The sequence below is a fragment of the Drosophila virilis genome, chromosome 2 (genome assembly GCF_030788295.1).
Source record: "Drosophila virilis strain 15010-1051.87 chromosome 2, Dvir_AGI_RSII-ME, whole genome shotgun sequence".
In the NCBI taxonomy this organism is placed as follows: domain Eukaryota; kingdom Metazoa; phylum Arthropoda; class Insecta; order Diptera; family Drosophilidae; genus Drosophila; species Drosophila virilis.
Genome location: NC_091544.1, coordinates 17,370,135 through 17,386,846, shown reverse-complemented (window position 1 = coordinate 17,386,846; position 16,712 = coordinate 17,370,135). Strand labels below are relative to the sequence as shown.

Genomic DNA, 16,712 nt, shown 5'->3' with positions numbered 1-16,712 from the left:
TACTTGATAATCCTACAGATAAGTCGGACCTGTGTTTAATCGAACTTGGTATACACTATAAAATATGTACATCTCTCTGTGTATCGCTATAATCAATATGTCAGTCTGACTCTGGAATCAGCGCAACAAATATAGGGCTGACAGCTGGATATTTCTATTGAGCCCGAACATTTATAAGAATCAAACTATTTATTTACCAATTGCAGGACCCTATATCATAAATTAAGTTATTGTGTGGAGTACTTGTTGTTTATCAAGATATCTAAACCAAACTCGGCACTAACTTTTTTCGTTGTGCTTTTTAAATACGAGCAAAAGAGTTTGATCTGCAAGGGCTTTTAAAAAATTCCACCTGCTATATACTATTTTTTGTACCATCTTATTGACTTCTAACACGTTCTCACAGATCTTTGTTCAAATTCAATTGAGAGGTGCATCATGCAATAATACCCACTCTAGTGATAATAATAATGGCTTAAATGAGCTGACAACATTTAGCTAGACTTTCATTTAATTTTCAAATACCTGTGTAAAATATAAGTTGAGATGTGGAGTTCAAGATAGTAAACTTAAATTATCTGACTGTCTCAAAATATAAAGCACAAGGCTTGTATCTGGCAAGATCGATCGAGAAGTACCAGCTACTAGTGTAATAAGCTTCATTTATTTCTGAAAATACGCTTGCATAGCCCCTATATGGTTTGATTTTTCACTATTTATATTTTATCCACTTATATTTATGACAAATGAATGAATAATACTACTTCAGTTTACATTGAAAGCCCGATGAAAGCACATCACGGAACAGAAGAAAGTGGCAAAACTGAATTATATAGTTGAATTTAAAATAATTTCATTTCATTTCCACGCAATGGGGAGCTCAAGCTGGGCTCTCCTCGTACTCGGCGTTTTCTTAGTCCAGAGCACAGCAGATATTCCCGGCTGCAACTATTTTGATACCGTCAAACTGACACAAGAGCAACAGCTTGAGAATGGATCATATCGATATAGAAACGTTATAATTCCGAAAGAAAAAACCGGAATATACGACTACCGAATATCGCTCGACGGCAAAATGCAAATGGCCTCCAATTATACGAGGGGTTGTGTCTGCCATGTTAAATCGTGCATACCATTTTGCTGCGACCCACACGAGTTCCTTGTGGACGCCCTCTTGAACGTAACCCTGTTCAATGGCACAGAGACGGAAATAAATCTGCGCAAGGACTTTCTCGTTCAGCCAGTCTATGAGGAATTTTGCGACTTTATTGGTCTGAATAGCAGCTTGGATCATCAGTGGACTTTGTTCGAGGTTTGATAGGGGCATGATTAACATTTCATCGGAATATTCATTTTTCGCTTTGTTTATAGAATGGGATTCTGTTCAAGCATACCAATAACCACAACAAAAATAAAGGGCGCTATTGCCTGGTGCCGCTTGCGGTCAACGATGATGTCTACAAACTTGGTGCCCACTATTTAGCCGAGAGTTCGAGCACAAAAAGCACGAGTTAGTTGTTGATAGAATCAAAGTCGAGTCGGGTCAATTTGATGTATGAAAAACTTTCTTTCAGTTACTCTACCTGATGCATTGCGAGTTATTTCAATATTCTGTATGATTATTACCATTGCGACGTATCTGTACTTCCCCAAATTCCGTTCAGTGTACGACAAATGCTGCATATGCTACTTTTTTTGCCTAGCCGTTAGCTTCACGTTGCTGTGGTGCGAGTCGCTCTATCGAGAAAGTATTCCTTTTAAATGGGTGTGCAATTTTGTTGGTATGAATGTATAACACAAAATAATGTTATCAATTTTAATAATAATAATAGATTATTTTTTATATTTATCTCAGGTTACATTGGGTATTACACTGTTATGGCCACATTCCTTTGGCTCTTGATGATCAACTTTACGCTGTGGAAGAAATTTAAAAACCTTGGCATTGCGTGTAATTCCAACTTTAAGAAATATAATATCATCGTTTGGAGCGTTTCTGCTGGGCTACTTGGAATCACACTTTTGGTTGCGTATCTATTTGAAATGGACGAAAACTTTGACGTGGATAATAAAAGCCAATGGCAGCCCAGAATTGGATATTTTTCCTGTTGGATCGAAAGTGAGAAGATCCTTAGTGAATTTTATGTTAAATATACATTTAATGTGATCAAATTTCACACTCACAGCTGAGGATTATTCGGCAATGATCTACTATTATGGTCCCATATTGTTGGCCATACTTATCAACATATGGCTTTCTATTGCATCGGCAATGATAATATATAGAGAGGACCAGAATAATTGCCGCGTGTGGAGTAACGCCGAGAGTAGCAACAAACTTGCACATCAAGCCAAGCAAGTGATTTTTATTGATTTGCATGTTTACAGATTTTTAAGTTATTTTCATTTAGTTTCAAATTATTCTTCCGTCTATTCGCCATAACAGGCGTATCATGGCTTCTGGAGATAATTGCTTTTCTCTGTTCAATCAACAATTTTGGAGTAACCCAGCTAATTGACATAATAACCTCTGCCCAAGGCATACTTTTGTTTTTTGTATCAGTCTTGAAAAAGGAAGTGATAAAGGCTTTTAATGAGAGGTATGGTACCTAATACTTTATACCAATGCACACTTGTTCTAATTAATGCGACATTTTTCGTTTAGGGTGGAAAAACGAAAAAGCGGAAACTCAAATGACTATATCAATGCGACCGACTCCTAAGCCTATTCGTTTATGTATACAAATAGATTTGATATATATACATATATACAGTTGGATATACTACTGGATGTTACAGCATTATACATTAATATGCGAAAGACTTATTCAGGCACTACATACTTATATATCCGAACAGGCTAGTCAAGGTAAACGCAAATTGTAACATTTTTACTGTCACAAATTATTTAAGAAAATTATATTTACTTTGCCGTGTTTTTAATGAGTCCACAAAAACATTAATCAATGTTATCCTGCTGTTAGCAACATTGGACATTGGAAACACAAACTGAGGGTTTTAAATAAACTAGTTGTTTTCCACAAAATTCAGCATATTCATTTTTCGAAATCTAAATAAAAGTTTTACTTCACTTTTCTCTAAGATGGATTGTATTTCAATAATTTAACATTAACATTATTTTTTGTAGAAGAAAAATATGCTTTTGCTTGGGTTTGGGCAAGGTCTAATCATATGCCCGGGTAGCTCAGTCGGTAGAGCATTGGACTTTTAATCCAAGGGTCCAGGGTTCAAGTCCCTGCTCGGGCGAGCTCATTTTTATTTTATTTTTATATTTTTTAATTCATTGGTGGGTGAAACAAATTTTTTTATGTAACCTTTGAATTATCATGAAATCAACTAATGGCTAAATATTGTTTATTTATTATTTTTTTAATGTGCAAATTTGCTAGGCAAGCTATATTCCAGTATGTTAAGAAAGCTGTTTAAGCAAAGCAGTGCTTACGTTAAAGCAGTACGCGTTAACGACCTCAGATCTAAGCTAAGCAGGGAACAAAATAATTATTTGCAACTGCTTTGTTGGCAATGCACAGCAGTTGAGCTAAAGTGGTTCAACATGCGTTTAAGCAGTTCATCGATAAAGCAGTAAAACAAGCCAAACAACTTTGCTAAACATAAAATGCTCGTTTAGAAATGTGATGTTCGACTGGAAGGTTGGCAGCTTCTGTAATCACGCTTCTGTGAGGTCTGATTGTGGGATGGCCTGAGGCTGGGGATCACTGTGTAGTGGACCAGCCATGTTGACGGAACGTCCGCACTAAGCTTGCCATCAATATGGGTGCCGCGGAGGAGTCCACGGCATTCAGGTTGGCTAAGGAGGGATGAACCGGGCCAGGGGTGAAAACCAGCAGCCAAGAGTTCCCGTGGTAAGCAGTAGTGGGATAGCGTACCGGAGTGGACTGCCACTATCAGCCTTGCCAATTGTTGGACCACAATCTTTTTGATACAAAATTTTTTATTTAAGTATATTATTTCTAATAAAAATATATCCCGTCTTGTTTTAATTCCTTTCGGTATTCTGATTGGCAGTTTTTGGAATTCATATTTATCGTATTCTTATTCTCGAATAATAAGTCAATATACATTGAGCATTTGAGCTTTTTGCCTTAATAATGATAAAAGCTTTTCCTGCCAACTTTGTAGCACAAAGCTTTATCTTTCAGTTGCAATTTAAAGGGATTTTGGCAAAATTGAATCAACTGCCCGGGTAGCTCAGTCGGTAGAGCATTGGACTTTTAATCCAAGGGTCCAGGGTTCAAGTCCCTGCTCGGGCGAACGTTATATTTTGTTTTTTTTTTTTTTTATATTTTTTATGCTTTTACATGTTCTTTTTTGATCATAATATAAGTGCCGACGTAGTCGCGTAGAAAGAATGAAAGAAGTTTAGTGGCTAGGAAAACGTCTTGAACTATATGAGTTTTTCTTTTAACTAGACCCGCGACCGACAATAAAAACTTGAATTCAAATAGAAATCGTACAGCAGCCTAACGTCTAATTAAACCCTCATGAAATTAGCACCTTTTATTTGCTTTTCCACTTACGCTCACGTCGTGGATATACCCAAATTGTGTGAAACATACTTGAACTGCTATCTGTGTCTGTAGCGGAGGCCTGCATATCGCTATCTGTATCTATGTTTTCTATATACTCAGCTATTTGTATGCATGTATGTATCTGTGTGTCTATTTGCTAAACTACGGCACATAGCCAGTCACAGCCACACACCTCGGCTGGGCATGTGAGCAAGGTTTTGTTCATGGATACGCCTAAGAATTTTGACACACTTTGTTGCCCTGGCCATGCGGCATACGAGAACACATTCAAGTTGAACGAATACATAGAAACCAGCTAGCGTTAGAGTAGAAGAATAAGATGCTCTGGCCCAATATAGATGCTGGCTTGCTGTTGGGTGCCAACTGAACTAGAAAACGAATGCGTTTAATTAGCATTCATTACGACAAATCATCAAATTGACTCAGCTGAAGCGTTGCAACAATAAACCCAACGACGGCCGCAGCCGAGAAACCGAACTAGTTACTGTACAATACGTTCGCGTTAATCTAAAAAATAAACGCTAATATTTGTATGATAAACCAGAGCCAAAGGTTTTCCAAAACTGTTCCATGACGTTGCCACTAGACGAGAAAAGAGAAATCGACCAGTTGCATTTCTCTGACTGTACACACAGTATATCAAGGCTACGTCTAAATTTTCCAAAAATAAAAGATGTAATGAAGAAAGGCCATTTTCACTGCATGCCTTTGGCAATTGCAGCAATGCTTCAGGTAGAATTACCAAAAAAGAACATTGCAGGAAATATGGGCCATAAATTAAAAAATTACTAAACAATGGCTCAAATATTTCTTGTGTTTTTCTTGTTCTTGAATTTTAGCGAGAATCGCAATGGTTTCCAGCATGCTCTCAGGGCTGCGAAAAATTGCCAGTTAGTCGGTTTATAAAACTTTTTTAAACCTAGGCAAAATATTTAATTTTATTTGTAATGCCTAATATCGAAAATAAGTATATGTACATGTGTATGAAACAAAAGTATTTAGAGGGGCTGGGTCCGCGCATTAGAAGCCAGTAATTATTGCTTACATATGCCTTTGCTTTTGGGATATGTAAATATATGTTATCTTACAGTGTTCCATCGTTATTAGCATCATGTAATTATCAATGAAACAAATTCGAACTTAATGAGCGCATTAACGCTCTCAAGTTGAGAGCCTCGAGTTGTGGGCCACTCGACACCTCGTCTGGTAGCGCTGCCGAGCTGGGGTTTACTTGTGGATAGCAGCAGCCTGATTAATGAGGCTTTAAATATCCCACTTTGATTTCATTTTGAAAGACGCGGAGCGTGCAGCAAAGAAGTTTCATTGACTCCAGTTTTGGTGAGCATGCACCGAAGGTTACAGCGATTCGCAGCCCCGTAAATTCTACCGCTCCCATTGCCTTTCTGCTCGGCGAGAGTCCTTGCAGCGCACGCACACGCAAATGTATTGGACAATTCAATTTGGAAACAAAATCCACAAAGTCTACACTCATCCATTGCTGCTCTGGGTGCTCTCCTCTCCCAGGCAGACACGCTCAAACACACACAAATATGAGCACACGCATACATATGAACATGTACATGTACAAGGAGGCATGTCCTGGAAATTGAATGAATTTTAATACACCTTGAGAAAATTAATTGATTTAAATCGTTAAAGTATTAATATTATTGTTGGTTGTATCTGATGTTAAGTCTAGTGCTAAACTTTTCACATTTTGTATTTATTTAAAAACGAACCAAACAACGAGGCGATTCATTTAAATACCTTTCTGTATTAAGCTAAACCCTGAATCCCCGTCATTGTAAAAATCCTATCATTGCAACTACCTCTCCAATCTAAATACTATGTAAGCTGCAAAGAATTGTAAAAAATACTCTATTTCACCTATATTAGTGAATTCGTAGCGCAGAATAAAACAAATTGAAATTACAAAGTCACCCAGCAGACCTTCTGCTGCATTAAGTTCTTACAGATAAATCCATTGCGCGTATATTCTATATAACTAAGCTACTGAAGCATATAAATCGTGGATGATTCGGGCCTTACAAAAGCTCTTGACAATTTTATCAATAATAAAACTGATATTAGTATTTTTTGATCTGCAAATTAATAGCTTCACAATGTTTCCACATGCTGAAGTACGGTAATCTGCTTACATTCATTTTTTCTAAGTGTATTCATTCTCGCGCTCTCCCACTCGCACTCGCTCTTTAACGCTAGGTGCTAGGTTGTTGTGTTACTCACACACAGACCCACACACACAAACACACGCCAGCTCACATGCACGCACGCACACAAAGGCAGCAACATGGCTGTTATCAACTTTAGCAAAAGCACCGTTTGCCTGCTGTTGTTGTTGTCGTTGTTGTTGTCGAATCTCGCGCGCACCCAGAAAGAAATTCAAGCATGATAAAATACAGTGAAAGGCACACAGTTTGTAACATGCTAGATATTTTGATTATATATCACATGTTTTTTTGTATGCATATAATGTGAAAATCACGGAATAGAGTTCGGAAATAACGAGAGAAGTTAAATTATATGAAAATAAGTTAAACGCAACTGAGGCACATTTTACACAATACTGAAATTTAAATCTAAAATCTGCTGAAAACTCATGTACTTTATATTTGTATACAGCTAAAAACACATGCACTTGCTTTTTCTTCATAATTTCCACAGTTTTTTCTTTAGAGAAGTGCCCCTCCAGAGGCGCAAAGCGCGCACTCGTTTCACACCACATGCCCGAAATTTCCAGCAGGGTAACTAAGGCTTGGAGGGTCGCATTCTCACTGGGTTTTAGCTGCGGCCATGCCGGGCCAACTGACTTTAGTTTGAAATTTGACGCCGAGCGCAGCAGTTCGCTAAAAACGAGAGCGCGGCCATTGTCGCTGCCTCTGTCGCTGTCGCCGTCGCTGTCACCGTCAGCGCCGCCGTCGCCGCTGCCGTCGCTACAAGCATATCCTGCAGCCAGCGGCTGCCCAGGATGCTGGCAGCGCGTTTGAGACTCAAACTTCAACAAAGCGCAAACTGTTAACGTTAAATCGAATTGACGAGCTTCTCGTGGACTTAGCCAGCATGCCAAAAAGCGGCCGAAACATTGGCTCGGATGGTCAGCTGACGATTTTGTATTTGCATCGCGACCAGGTAAACGGCTCTAATGGCCGCAGGTGAGTGCCTTATTAAATTGCTCGAGTGCAACTAAAATACGAAAAAAAAGAGAACATATAAGAACAGGAGCCCAAATTTTAGTTTGGGCCAATGCGAAGCTGGCCATTTGTTTGTACGCATGTGCCAGAATTGGGGCTCAGTCGTGGTGCTGCTGGCGCCACCGCCCCCTGACCCAAACTTAGGACAGAGCGCGTCTGTCCTGATTTTGACTCGTCGCCACTGGGTATGTGTGTGTGTGTGTGTGTATGCGTGTTTGTGTGTGTTGCGCGCGCCCGGAAATGTGCAAAGCAGCCAACGCCAGCGCCTTTCATCCACTTTTCATTTGCGCAGAAAGAGCACCACCCGCACCCCCAGGCCCAGGTCCGCACCACGCCGCAGTTTCAGCTTCGTTGTCGCGCTATTATCAGCAGCAGCAGCAACAAAAACAGCCACCCCAAGCCTGTTTCTATTCGCGCTATAAAACACTTGTCCCGCCATTTAAAGCATGGGTTAAGTAGTATACCGAAATATTAGTGGCAATCGGCAATTGCCAAACGTCGACAGCTGCCAACACCCCGCACCCCACACGCACGCCCGCACACCCACACGGCGGCCCGCTCGAAGAAGGCAGCAGGGCAAGTGTTAAGCTTGGACGCAGTCAAAGTAGAGTTGCAGAGATGACGATGACCCAACCCGAAATTGCAACCCTGCGCTGGCAACGGCTGCATTTAATGTGTGTGTGTATGTGTATGTGTGTGTGTGCGTAAGGTGTGTGTGCGTGTGTGTATATGTGCGCACAATATGGCGCAAAGCCTGAAACCCACATTTGACTAAGGTCACAGGACTCGGGGCAACGGCTAAAGAGTCGCATTTGCTGCAGCTGCCAGCACTTTGACTCCTTCTCCGAGTGTGTGTGTGTGTGTGTGTGTGTGCGTGGCAATCTGGACGCCTTGTCCGCGTGTGCATCTACACCAATTACGAGGCACTTGGCTAAACGGCGCCTTTTGTGCTCCCAGCTTTCCAAGCCATCAGCTTAATGTGTGGAAAATTATCCCGTTTCTGGCAACGCTCAAACATTGCTGTCAACTGAATTGTGGCGCTTTTTTGCGTTATGCAAATTGACCAACAACAACAACAACAACAAAATAAAAAAAGAAGAAGAAAAACCCCGGCACCTAAACAATTAAGTTTGTCACTGGGCCAATCGCTTTTATGGTTATTTTATGCATTCGCTCATCTAATTATTGAACTCTTTGGCTTTACGCGTATTTTATGACAAGTTTAGTCTTGACGCCAACTCGTTGCCGGCTAAAGATTCGAGGCCCTCTTCCTCCTTCTTCGCCTCCTACACACCCTCTGCCATAACTGACTCTGTTTGTTGACCTGAATCCGCTGTGTGTGAGTGTGTGTGTGTGTGTGTGTGTGTGTGTGCGTGTGTGTGTATTCACACACAAAGTTATGAGTATGTTTTTATCGTTGTTGGTTATTCAAATATTAACATAGACCACGAAATGCATGCAATTCCTATGGATATGGCCTGAATTCTGTGTACCTATTAAAAACACAAAAACATATCGTACAGCATGTGCATTTTTTTATTGGACCTGCTCATGCAAGGGCATACTAAATGGGAAATTTCTGAAATTTTTGAAATTCTTCCACTGTATCCCCTGCTCATGAGTCACATAATAAAGGGGAAATGATTTAAGAGAACAGCTTGTTTATTTTAATAAATGAAAGGCTAAAATGATTTTATATTAAATTTATGACTTATATAATCGCTTTTTATTTTTTTTTTTGGTTGACTTAAAAAGTAATCAAATTATTTATGATAATTAACACATTATAATGCGTATAAATGCCAAGCGAAATCATTCCAAAGGCAAAACAACTCATTAACATGTGGTCAGGTGTTCCTGAAAACACTTTCCATACGTATTTTGTATGAGGAGGATTTTTTAATTCCTTTAGCTGTTGACCGCAGCTAAAATTCTACACAATTCTATGAGGGCTCTGTTGTAAACAAATTTATTTATCTTTCCTTATCACTCTTTAAATAAATGTTGTAGATAGTGCAGACAGTTGTGTTGATACTGGATATGTCAGGCTTCGCAGGTTTGTTAGATTTTTCTTAGTAAAAGTTATCAGCACTACAAATATTTAAAAAAGAAAAGTTGCTTTAAAAATTGCAAAATAAAGTACAAAATGAATGTCAAAGACAAAAATCATCTTATTTAAGGATTACCTCCTCTACAATGCACATTAAAGAGGTACAGAGTTTAGTATGTGAGAAAACTGAAAACGTTAAGAAGCTATTAGAGGAACTGGTAAGAATGCACGACTAGAAGATACCCTTCAAAATTTAAACAAATATGATACAAGGTTTTTTAATGGTACAGTCAATATCGACTATGCTAGTCAAGAATATACTTACATTTAGAGGGTAGCAGATGTCTGCATCTTTTTGTTGCAGTGTATGAAAAACACAAGGAAACATCTAAAAATTATTTGAAAATATATCGACTGCCATGCAGTGAGAATCGCATCCCTAATCAGAGGGGTAAATGAACCACTGAATTTTTTAGCCCCTTCAGAACCGAACAGTGGGAACTGCCTTTCGGTTGCACTTTTGGTTGAATTCCTGGCAGACTGCACTGACATATTTATTTGAATTTCATGCAAATTTCGTGGGTCGGAACTGCAGCTGCTCGGGAGAGCTTGTTCAGAGCGGCGACATGGGTTTTTCTGGCCTCCCAGTGCGCGGGCTCAAGCGTTGCGCGCGCTCATTTTCATTAAAAGCCCAAAGATAATATAAAAAGGCAGGCGCGTATTTTGTAAACAACAAACAGGAACTTTGGCAAAGGCACCGCCACGCCAGCGACATCATCAGCAGCGGCAACCGGTATAAGGCTACACGGCGTACAAATACAGATACAGATACGCTGCACAGATACAGATACAGATACAGATACAAAATGCCGCAACTTGCAGGTTGAAAAAAAAACAATACAAATACATATAGAAATTCAACTACAAATACGGCTCGCGGCTTCCCGGCTAAAGGTGAGGTGAACCGTTTTGAAATTCTTTTATTTCTCTTTAACTTCTACCTGCAACCATTTTTGTCCATTTCTCGGGAACAACAACAGCAAAAACAGCAATAACGAGAACAACATCAGTGAAATATTTCGCGCTCTGAAACAGAAACCGAAAATCGAAACGGTAACAACAACAACAACAACAACAACAAGACAAGACAACAAAAGCAACAACCTTGGCCCTAAGCTCTCTCTCTCTCTCTCCTCTCGCTGGCTTTCAGATCCAATCGTCGAGATGCAAACAAATAAATGTGGTGAGAAGCCTGCAATTCGCAGCTAAGCACAGTGAAGCAAACCATTTGAAAATGTGCATTAGCTGACACTTTCCCAGTGATTCTTTAGCTCAGGGACACTGTCGCCTGTCGGCCGTTGTATAAATGATTCCCGTTCCCCGTTTTTGATTTATGTGCGAAGTTGTCTTCTCTCTGTGTGTCGTTTAAATCGCCAGTCATTGCCCCGTTTTTATTTTATTTTATTTTTTTTTTTTTGCGGGGGGAAGCGCACATTTTTGACTTACCTTTTGTGCACTTCCGTTCGGCTTTACTGTAAATGCATTCAACGAGAAAAATGTGAGATTTGCACAATGAGAAGCACACATTCCCATATCACACAGCTATTTACTTAGTCTGTACTGTGTAAATTCGTATACTCATGTATGCATGTGTGTATGTATTTATGCATGATAAATGCTTGTGCATTTGTGAGTCACTGATAAAAATAATAATTATCAACGCAACATTGCCAAGTAAATTCCACCTTCGATTTAATCGGTCTTTCTCCAAATTTAATTCGCTTTCATCATGTACATATATCGAAGATAAGAATATACAATAATATTGGGTATATTCAGAAATTTCATGGTTTATACGAAGTAATCGCTGTTGGATTGGTTGTGTGTATTTATTAAACTTAAAATTTAAATATATCATTTTGAAGTTGGAAAAAGTGCAGCTAAGATATAAATAGATAATATACCTATAGCAGGTATCTTTTTTTTTTAATTTTTGCATATAATAGTGTATATTTGTTTTTTTTTTTAACACCACATTGCGTTAATAAATAATGTTAAATGAAAACCAATTTGGTAGAGGTTTGACAGAGATACGCAGTTTAAAAATTAGGAAATATCGAGATATTTCATATAAATATTAAATATTACCCCATAGTTTCTTTGAACTAGAATAGGAAATATAACAAATTTAATACACAACTTAAACTCGTTTATCCCTAAGTGCGCTACGTTTTACGTTTTCTATTTAATTTTTTTGGTTTTAACAAAACGTGACTGTTTAATTTTGACCTTCAGATTACGCAAAACATAAATTAACAGCTTCATAAGAAACAGAAACGCAATATTTTTGGTGACGTAAAAAGTACATAAGGTCTTGAATTTTACTGGGAATAATTAGTTGAAAGAGCTTAAAAGTGATGAAAGCACAATCATATTCAGATTTTCAGCAATTATATTCATATTTGCCTGAAAGTGGTTATTGAATTAAATATTACATTTCAGAAATGAATCATTTCTGAATTCTATTTGCAATTTTACTGTTTGATTAGTCGATTATAATTTGCACAAAAAAGACGTCGACAACATTTCCATTGACCGTCAGAAATGGGAAGCGCAATTGCCAGTATTAGCCAGATCCGAAGAGTGTTAACAACGCGTTCCACGTGAAATCAATTAGCATATTAAACGGCAATGGGTCTGCGGTCGGTCGGTCGGTCGGTCGGTCGGTCTGCGGTCTATGGATCGGTTCGGGCGGTTCGGGTTCCGTGAGGTTGGGGATGATGTAATGCATTTTCGCAAACTTCAATTTGGCGAAGATGCGTTAATTTCCCAAGGTTAGTTAATTATTAGTATTTAGAGCACTGCGCCAGTAGCCAGTGGCCAGCGATACGAATCGTTCTCGTTTATCTTAATGTGCGGCTCGGAACCAACCACCGGGAGCAGTGCAGAGGACGAAAGGCAATGGCAGCAGCCCCTGCTCATACAACCAGCTGCTACACACCCTGTTCCCTATCACACTCTCTCTCACCCTCTCTCTCTATATATATATATCTCTCTCTCTCTCTCTCTTTCTCACCCTCTCTCTTTCTTTGGCCTGCTTTTGTGGATTGTGTGTATACAGTTTGGAGAGGCAATGAGAGAGAGAGAGGATTAAAAGGAAGAGCGTGTGAGAGAGGGAGGGAGGGACAGAGAGAACGCAGCCATTGAGGCTGCAAAAAAGGACAAAGGCAACCACCAGAAACAGACAAAGAAGCAGCGCAGTCAATGAATATGTGTGCGTGTGTGTGTGTGTGAGCAAGACAGCGAAATAGAGAGAGAGAAACAGAGAGAGAGAGAGCGTGTGTGCGAGGGGTGTTAGAAGTCGTTTCGCCTGCCTTTGTTTACGCAAGATTTGTTGCCATTACAGGACCTAATCCGGGGTCTCAGTTGCTGCCTACAGCCTAGCAAAGGTTTTTGACTTTGCTGGCTTGACTTTGGGCCCAGGGGCGCGCCCCTTGCTGCAGCTTAGGGGCGGCTTATTTAAGTTTAGTCCTAGACGATTAGGGCTAATGAATAACGTTAAAAACTCATTAATTAATTGACTGGAAATCGCTTTGCTTCACAGGACACACACACGCACACACAGGATTAGCATCCATATATTACAATACCCAACGACCTTGCACAATGGCACAATGATTTGTTCCATATTTCAGTCGCTCGTCCTGCAGCTGCCCTCCTCCTCCTCCTCCTTCATTATTCAGCAGTATTGCGAATGCTTATGCTGAATCATCACTGACAGACGTGGCCAGCGGGTGTGGGGGCAGCAGCATGAACAGCAGTGGCGGTGGCAAGTGGCGCTGTGGGGCTTACCAAAGGCTTAGCCACATGGCGCCAACATCGTCGCCGACTGGCCTAATCGACGCTGGCGTCTTTAGAATGCAAACAAATTTGGCTGTAACTGGAATTGGCAGAGTTCCCCCTAAGCTGGACGCATGGCAGCTCAGAAATTACCTGATTGATTCGTGGTCCCAATACAAATAATACGGACACGCTTACACACACGCACACACACACAGATACACCTAATATCTATCTATCATTCATTTAATGTGTTTGTTTCTTATCACAGACGCTGACAACGACTAAAAGGCAAAGTCTCCGATATGCCCGGACTCGATATCGATATGTAGAAAGTGCCTCTAATCCGCGTCCAATCAATTAGATACATGAAGCGCTAAGAACATGCACAAGACATTGGAAGACAGCGTTATCTTATCGAGCATTGGGAAATAGATTTTTGGGGCCGGGCCACCTAATCTTGCGCCTCCACCTGGCCGGCACTGGCAACGGAACGCCTTCAGTTGCTGCCTCGCTACGCAGCTGAAGACAACACGCCGCCAGCCAGGACACACAGTGCATGTGGCTGCTCCAAGGACTCACTCGCTGCTCTGGCTGCTGCTGCCGTTGGGGTTCGTGACTGCGCCCCACTGCGGCGACTCGGAGCTTGCAACGTGCTTCAATATAATTAGCGACAAGCACACACACACACACACACACACACACACACACAAACTTTGTGAGCATTGTAATCATTTTTATGGGTCATTTCATAATTTGGCATCACGTGTGGCACGACACACAAATTATAGACGCAGCTCTGTTCAAATTGTTTCTGCAAATTACAACTCACTTTTTACAGGTTACACCTGTGTGTATTGCCACGCGTCTAGGTTTCACTTTGTTCCACGTCCACCCTGTAGATCCGAATTTGTTGTACACTAGTTTTAAGGACAAATTCGGTTCTAGAGAGGTTTCTGTGGCTCATTGTCCAGCGAATATGTGAATAAGTGAACATGTGAATAGTGAATATGTGAATAGTGAATATGTGAATAGTGCATTGAATTAAGTGTCTCAATCAGTGTTCTCTATTCGTAAGACTTCAACTTTAACAATTTCAAGGCCCCACTGATTGATTGGCTATATTGTATATATCTCTTTGCACGATCTTTAGATAACTGTTCTGATTTGCTGACGTTTTTACCTATAATAAATTGTGCTGTGTCGGTTCCAGGTCTAAATCTATAGATAAGAAGTTAAACTAAGCAACTATACACTGGCATGCTCTATGATTATATTACTATATTACTATATTACTATATTATTTAAATAAAAATTAAAAAAAAAATTATAATTATTTGTGTGTATTGCTAAGGTCTATATTTTTATTTAAATCTTATTTCTACACAAGAATAAGCTAAATATCTTATCGCAGTTCAAATGTTTGATTTAAGTTTTATTTATTTATTTTTATTATTATTTATTAACATTTCTAGTGTAAATAATGTATTAACTATTGTGTATTACCTTTTTAGCTGTGTTCTCTTCTTAAAGAAATGAATAAAACGTATATTTTATTAAAGAATATTGTATATTAAAAATGCTCCAGATAAGACATAGTTACTTACTTATAAGGTATTTGAGCTTTATTGAAATTATAATATATATATATATATAACAATGCTGATTCCCACAAAAAGTGTTGCATCGAACACACAAATATCAAATTTTTGTCGAGTGTCTTGCAGTCAGTTTTTTTTCAGCTCTTTTGCTGACTGCAATTTATTCGCTGTGCCGCTTGAATTTACATACGAAATTTTGCATACAAATTGTCATTACGAATCGTTTGGCAGGAGCTGGCGAGGAGTGAGTACCCGATTGAGTACCCGTGCTCGGCATTTGGGTCAATCGTCTGCCGATGGCTCGTTTCGTGGCTCGTTTTGGATTTTTGCTGAGCTTGTGCAAATGGCCGTGCACTTATTGCCATTTGCATATGCCGCCCGAAACCACATCCTGCGAGGGACTGGTACCATCTGCCCTGTCAACGACGACTGTCGACTGCGGAGGGTCAGCTCAAAATTTGTCGAGTCGCAGCCATAAGACGCTTATCTAGGGAATCCACGCGTTTCAACCAATTACAGATTTTCACATTTTAATAGACTTGTTTCTCGGTTCGCTTCGGTGACTGTACACATGCTACCTGGGCGCGGAACAAAGGCGTTAGTCAAGTAATTTAGATATCGAAGGAACTCTCGTATTATTAATTGTAGATAGCAAACTTAAATGATGGGCCTCTGTTCCCATGACACACAAATAGTTCATAATTATTTGATACCAGCTGATATATATAATCTTTTGTCCACTTTTGATAATGACCAAAATGATAGAAGCATTGTGTAAGAGTTTTTTATAATACAAAAACGAAAACCTTGCACATGGCAACACATGCAACAAGGCACCTGAAATTGCGTGTTGAAGAATATTCAAAGCAAAGCAATAAGCCTTTGAATTGAAGTTGATTCTATCCTCAAAATGCTAATTAAAGCATATTTATTTGATATACATCTATATCACATAGATGTGAATGAAGATTCTAAGTGCCATTTGTCACCTCGATTATGACGCAAATAATATAAGAGATTACACTTTATTATACTATATGCTTTGGCTCTAATTACAAAAACAAACAGTTCGTTAAATTTAAATGCTGATATGATAATTTCAATTTTGAAATTTTCGCTTCACATGCTGCCATATAATTTAAATTAGGCTAATTCGATTAACATTCACCCGTTAATTGGCTGTTTCCCGCAAGCGACTCCCCTAAACTGGGGTCCCAGAGGGAGGGACACACCAATATAAAATTATTAAAGTATTACTAAAACTTGTATAGTCTTGATTTTTTCTTTAAATTTTAATTCCCACTTTCTTTTATTTTAAGAACAACTTATGAGCATAAACTGAATAAATGCTGGGAGAGGTATTAACTCTCTATGTTAATTACAAATTACAAATATTTCCCTTTTAATTTTTATATTATAAACAATATTTATAACAAAT

At 39.3% G+C, this 16,712-nt stretch overlaps 1 protein-coding gene and 2 non-coding genes across 3 annotated transcripts; all 3 read left to right on the top strand.

Moving 5' to 3' along the window:
• The first annotated feature begins 787 nt into the window (after positions 1 to 787).
• On the top strand, positions 788 to 3,055 carry LOC6636973 (probable G-protein coupled receptor Mth-like 11). The gene is made up of 7 exons (XM_070207498.1): positions 788 to 1,312; positions 1,372 to 1,510; positions 1,575 to 1,781; positions 1,856 to 2,119; positions 2,187 to 2,355; positions 2,412 to 2,600; positions 2,666 to 3,055. Exons 1-7 carry the CDS (start codon positions 872 to 874, stop codon positions 2,721 to 2,723), a joined length of 1,467 nt encoding a protein of 488 aa, XP_070063599.1. The 5' UTR covers positions 788 to 871; the 3' UTR covers positions 2,724 to 3,055.
• Positions 3,056 to 3,194: 139 nt separating this feature from the next.
• TRNAK-UUU (transfer RNA lysine (anticodon UUU)) lies at positions 3,195 to 3,267 on the top strand. The gene has a single exon. It is a non-coding gene; the product is annotated as a tRNA-Lys (tRNA).
• Positions 3,268 to 4,219: 952 nt separating this feature from the next.
• Positions 4,220 to 4,292, top strand: TRNAK-UUU (transfer RNA lysine (anticodon UUU)). The gene has a single exon. It is a non-coding gene; the product is annotated as a tRNA-Lys (tRNA).
• Positions 4,293 to 16,712: the final 12,420 nt, after the last annotated feature.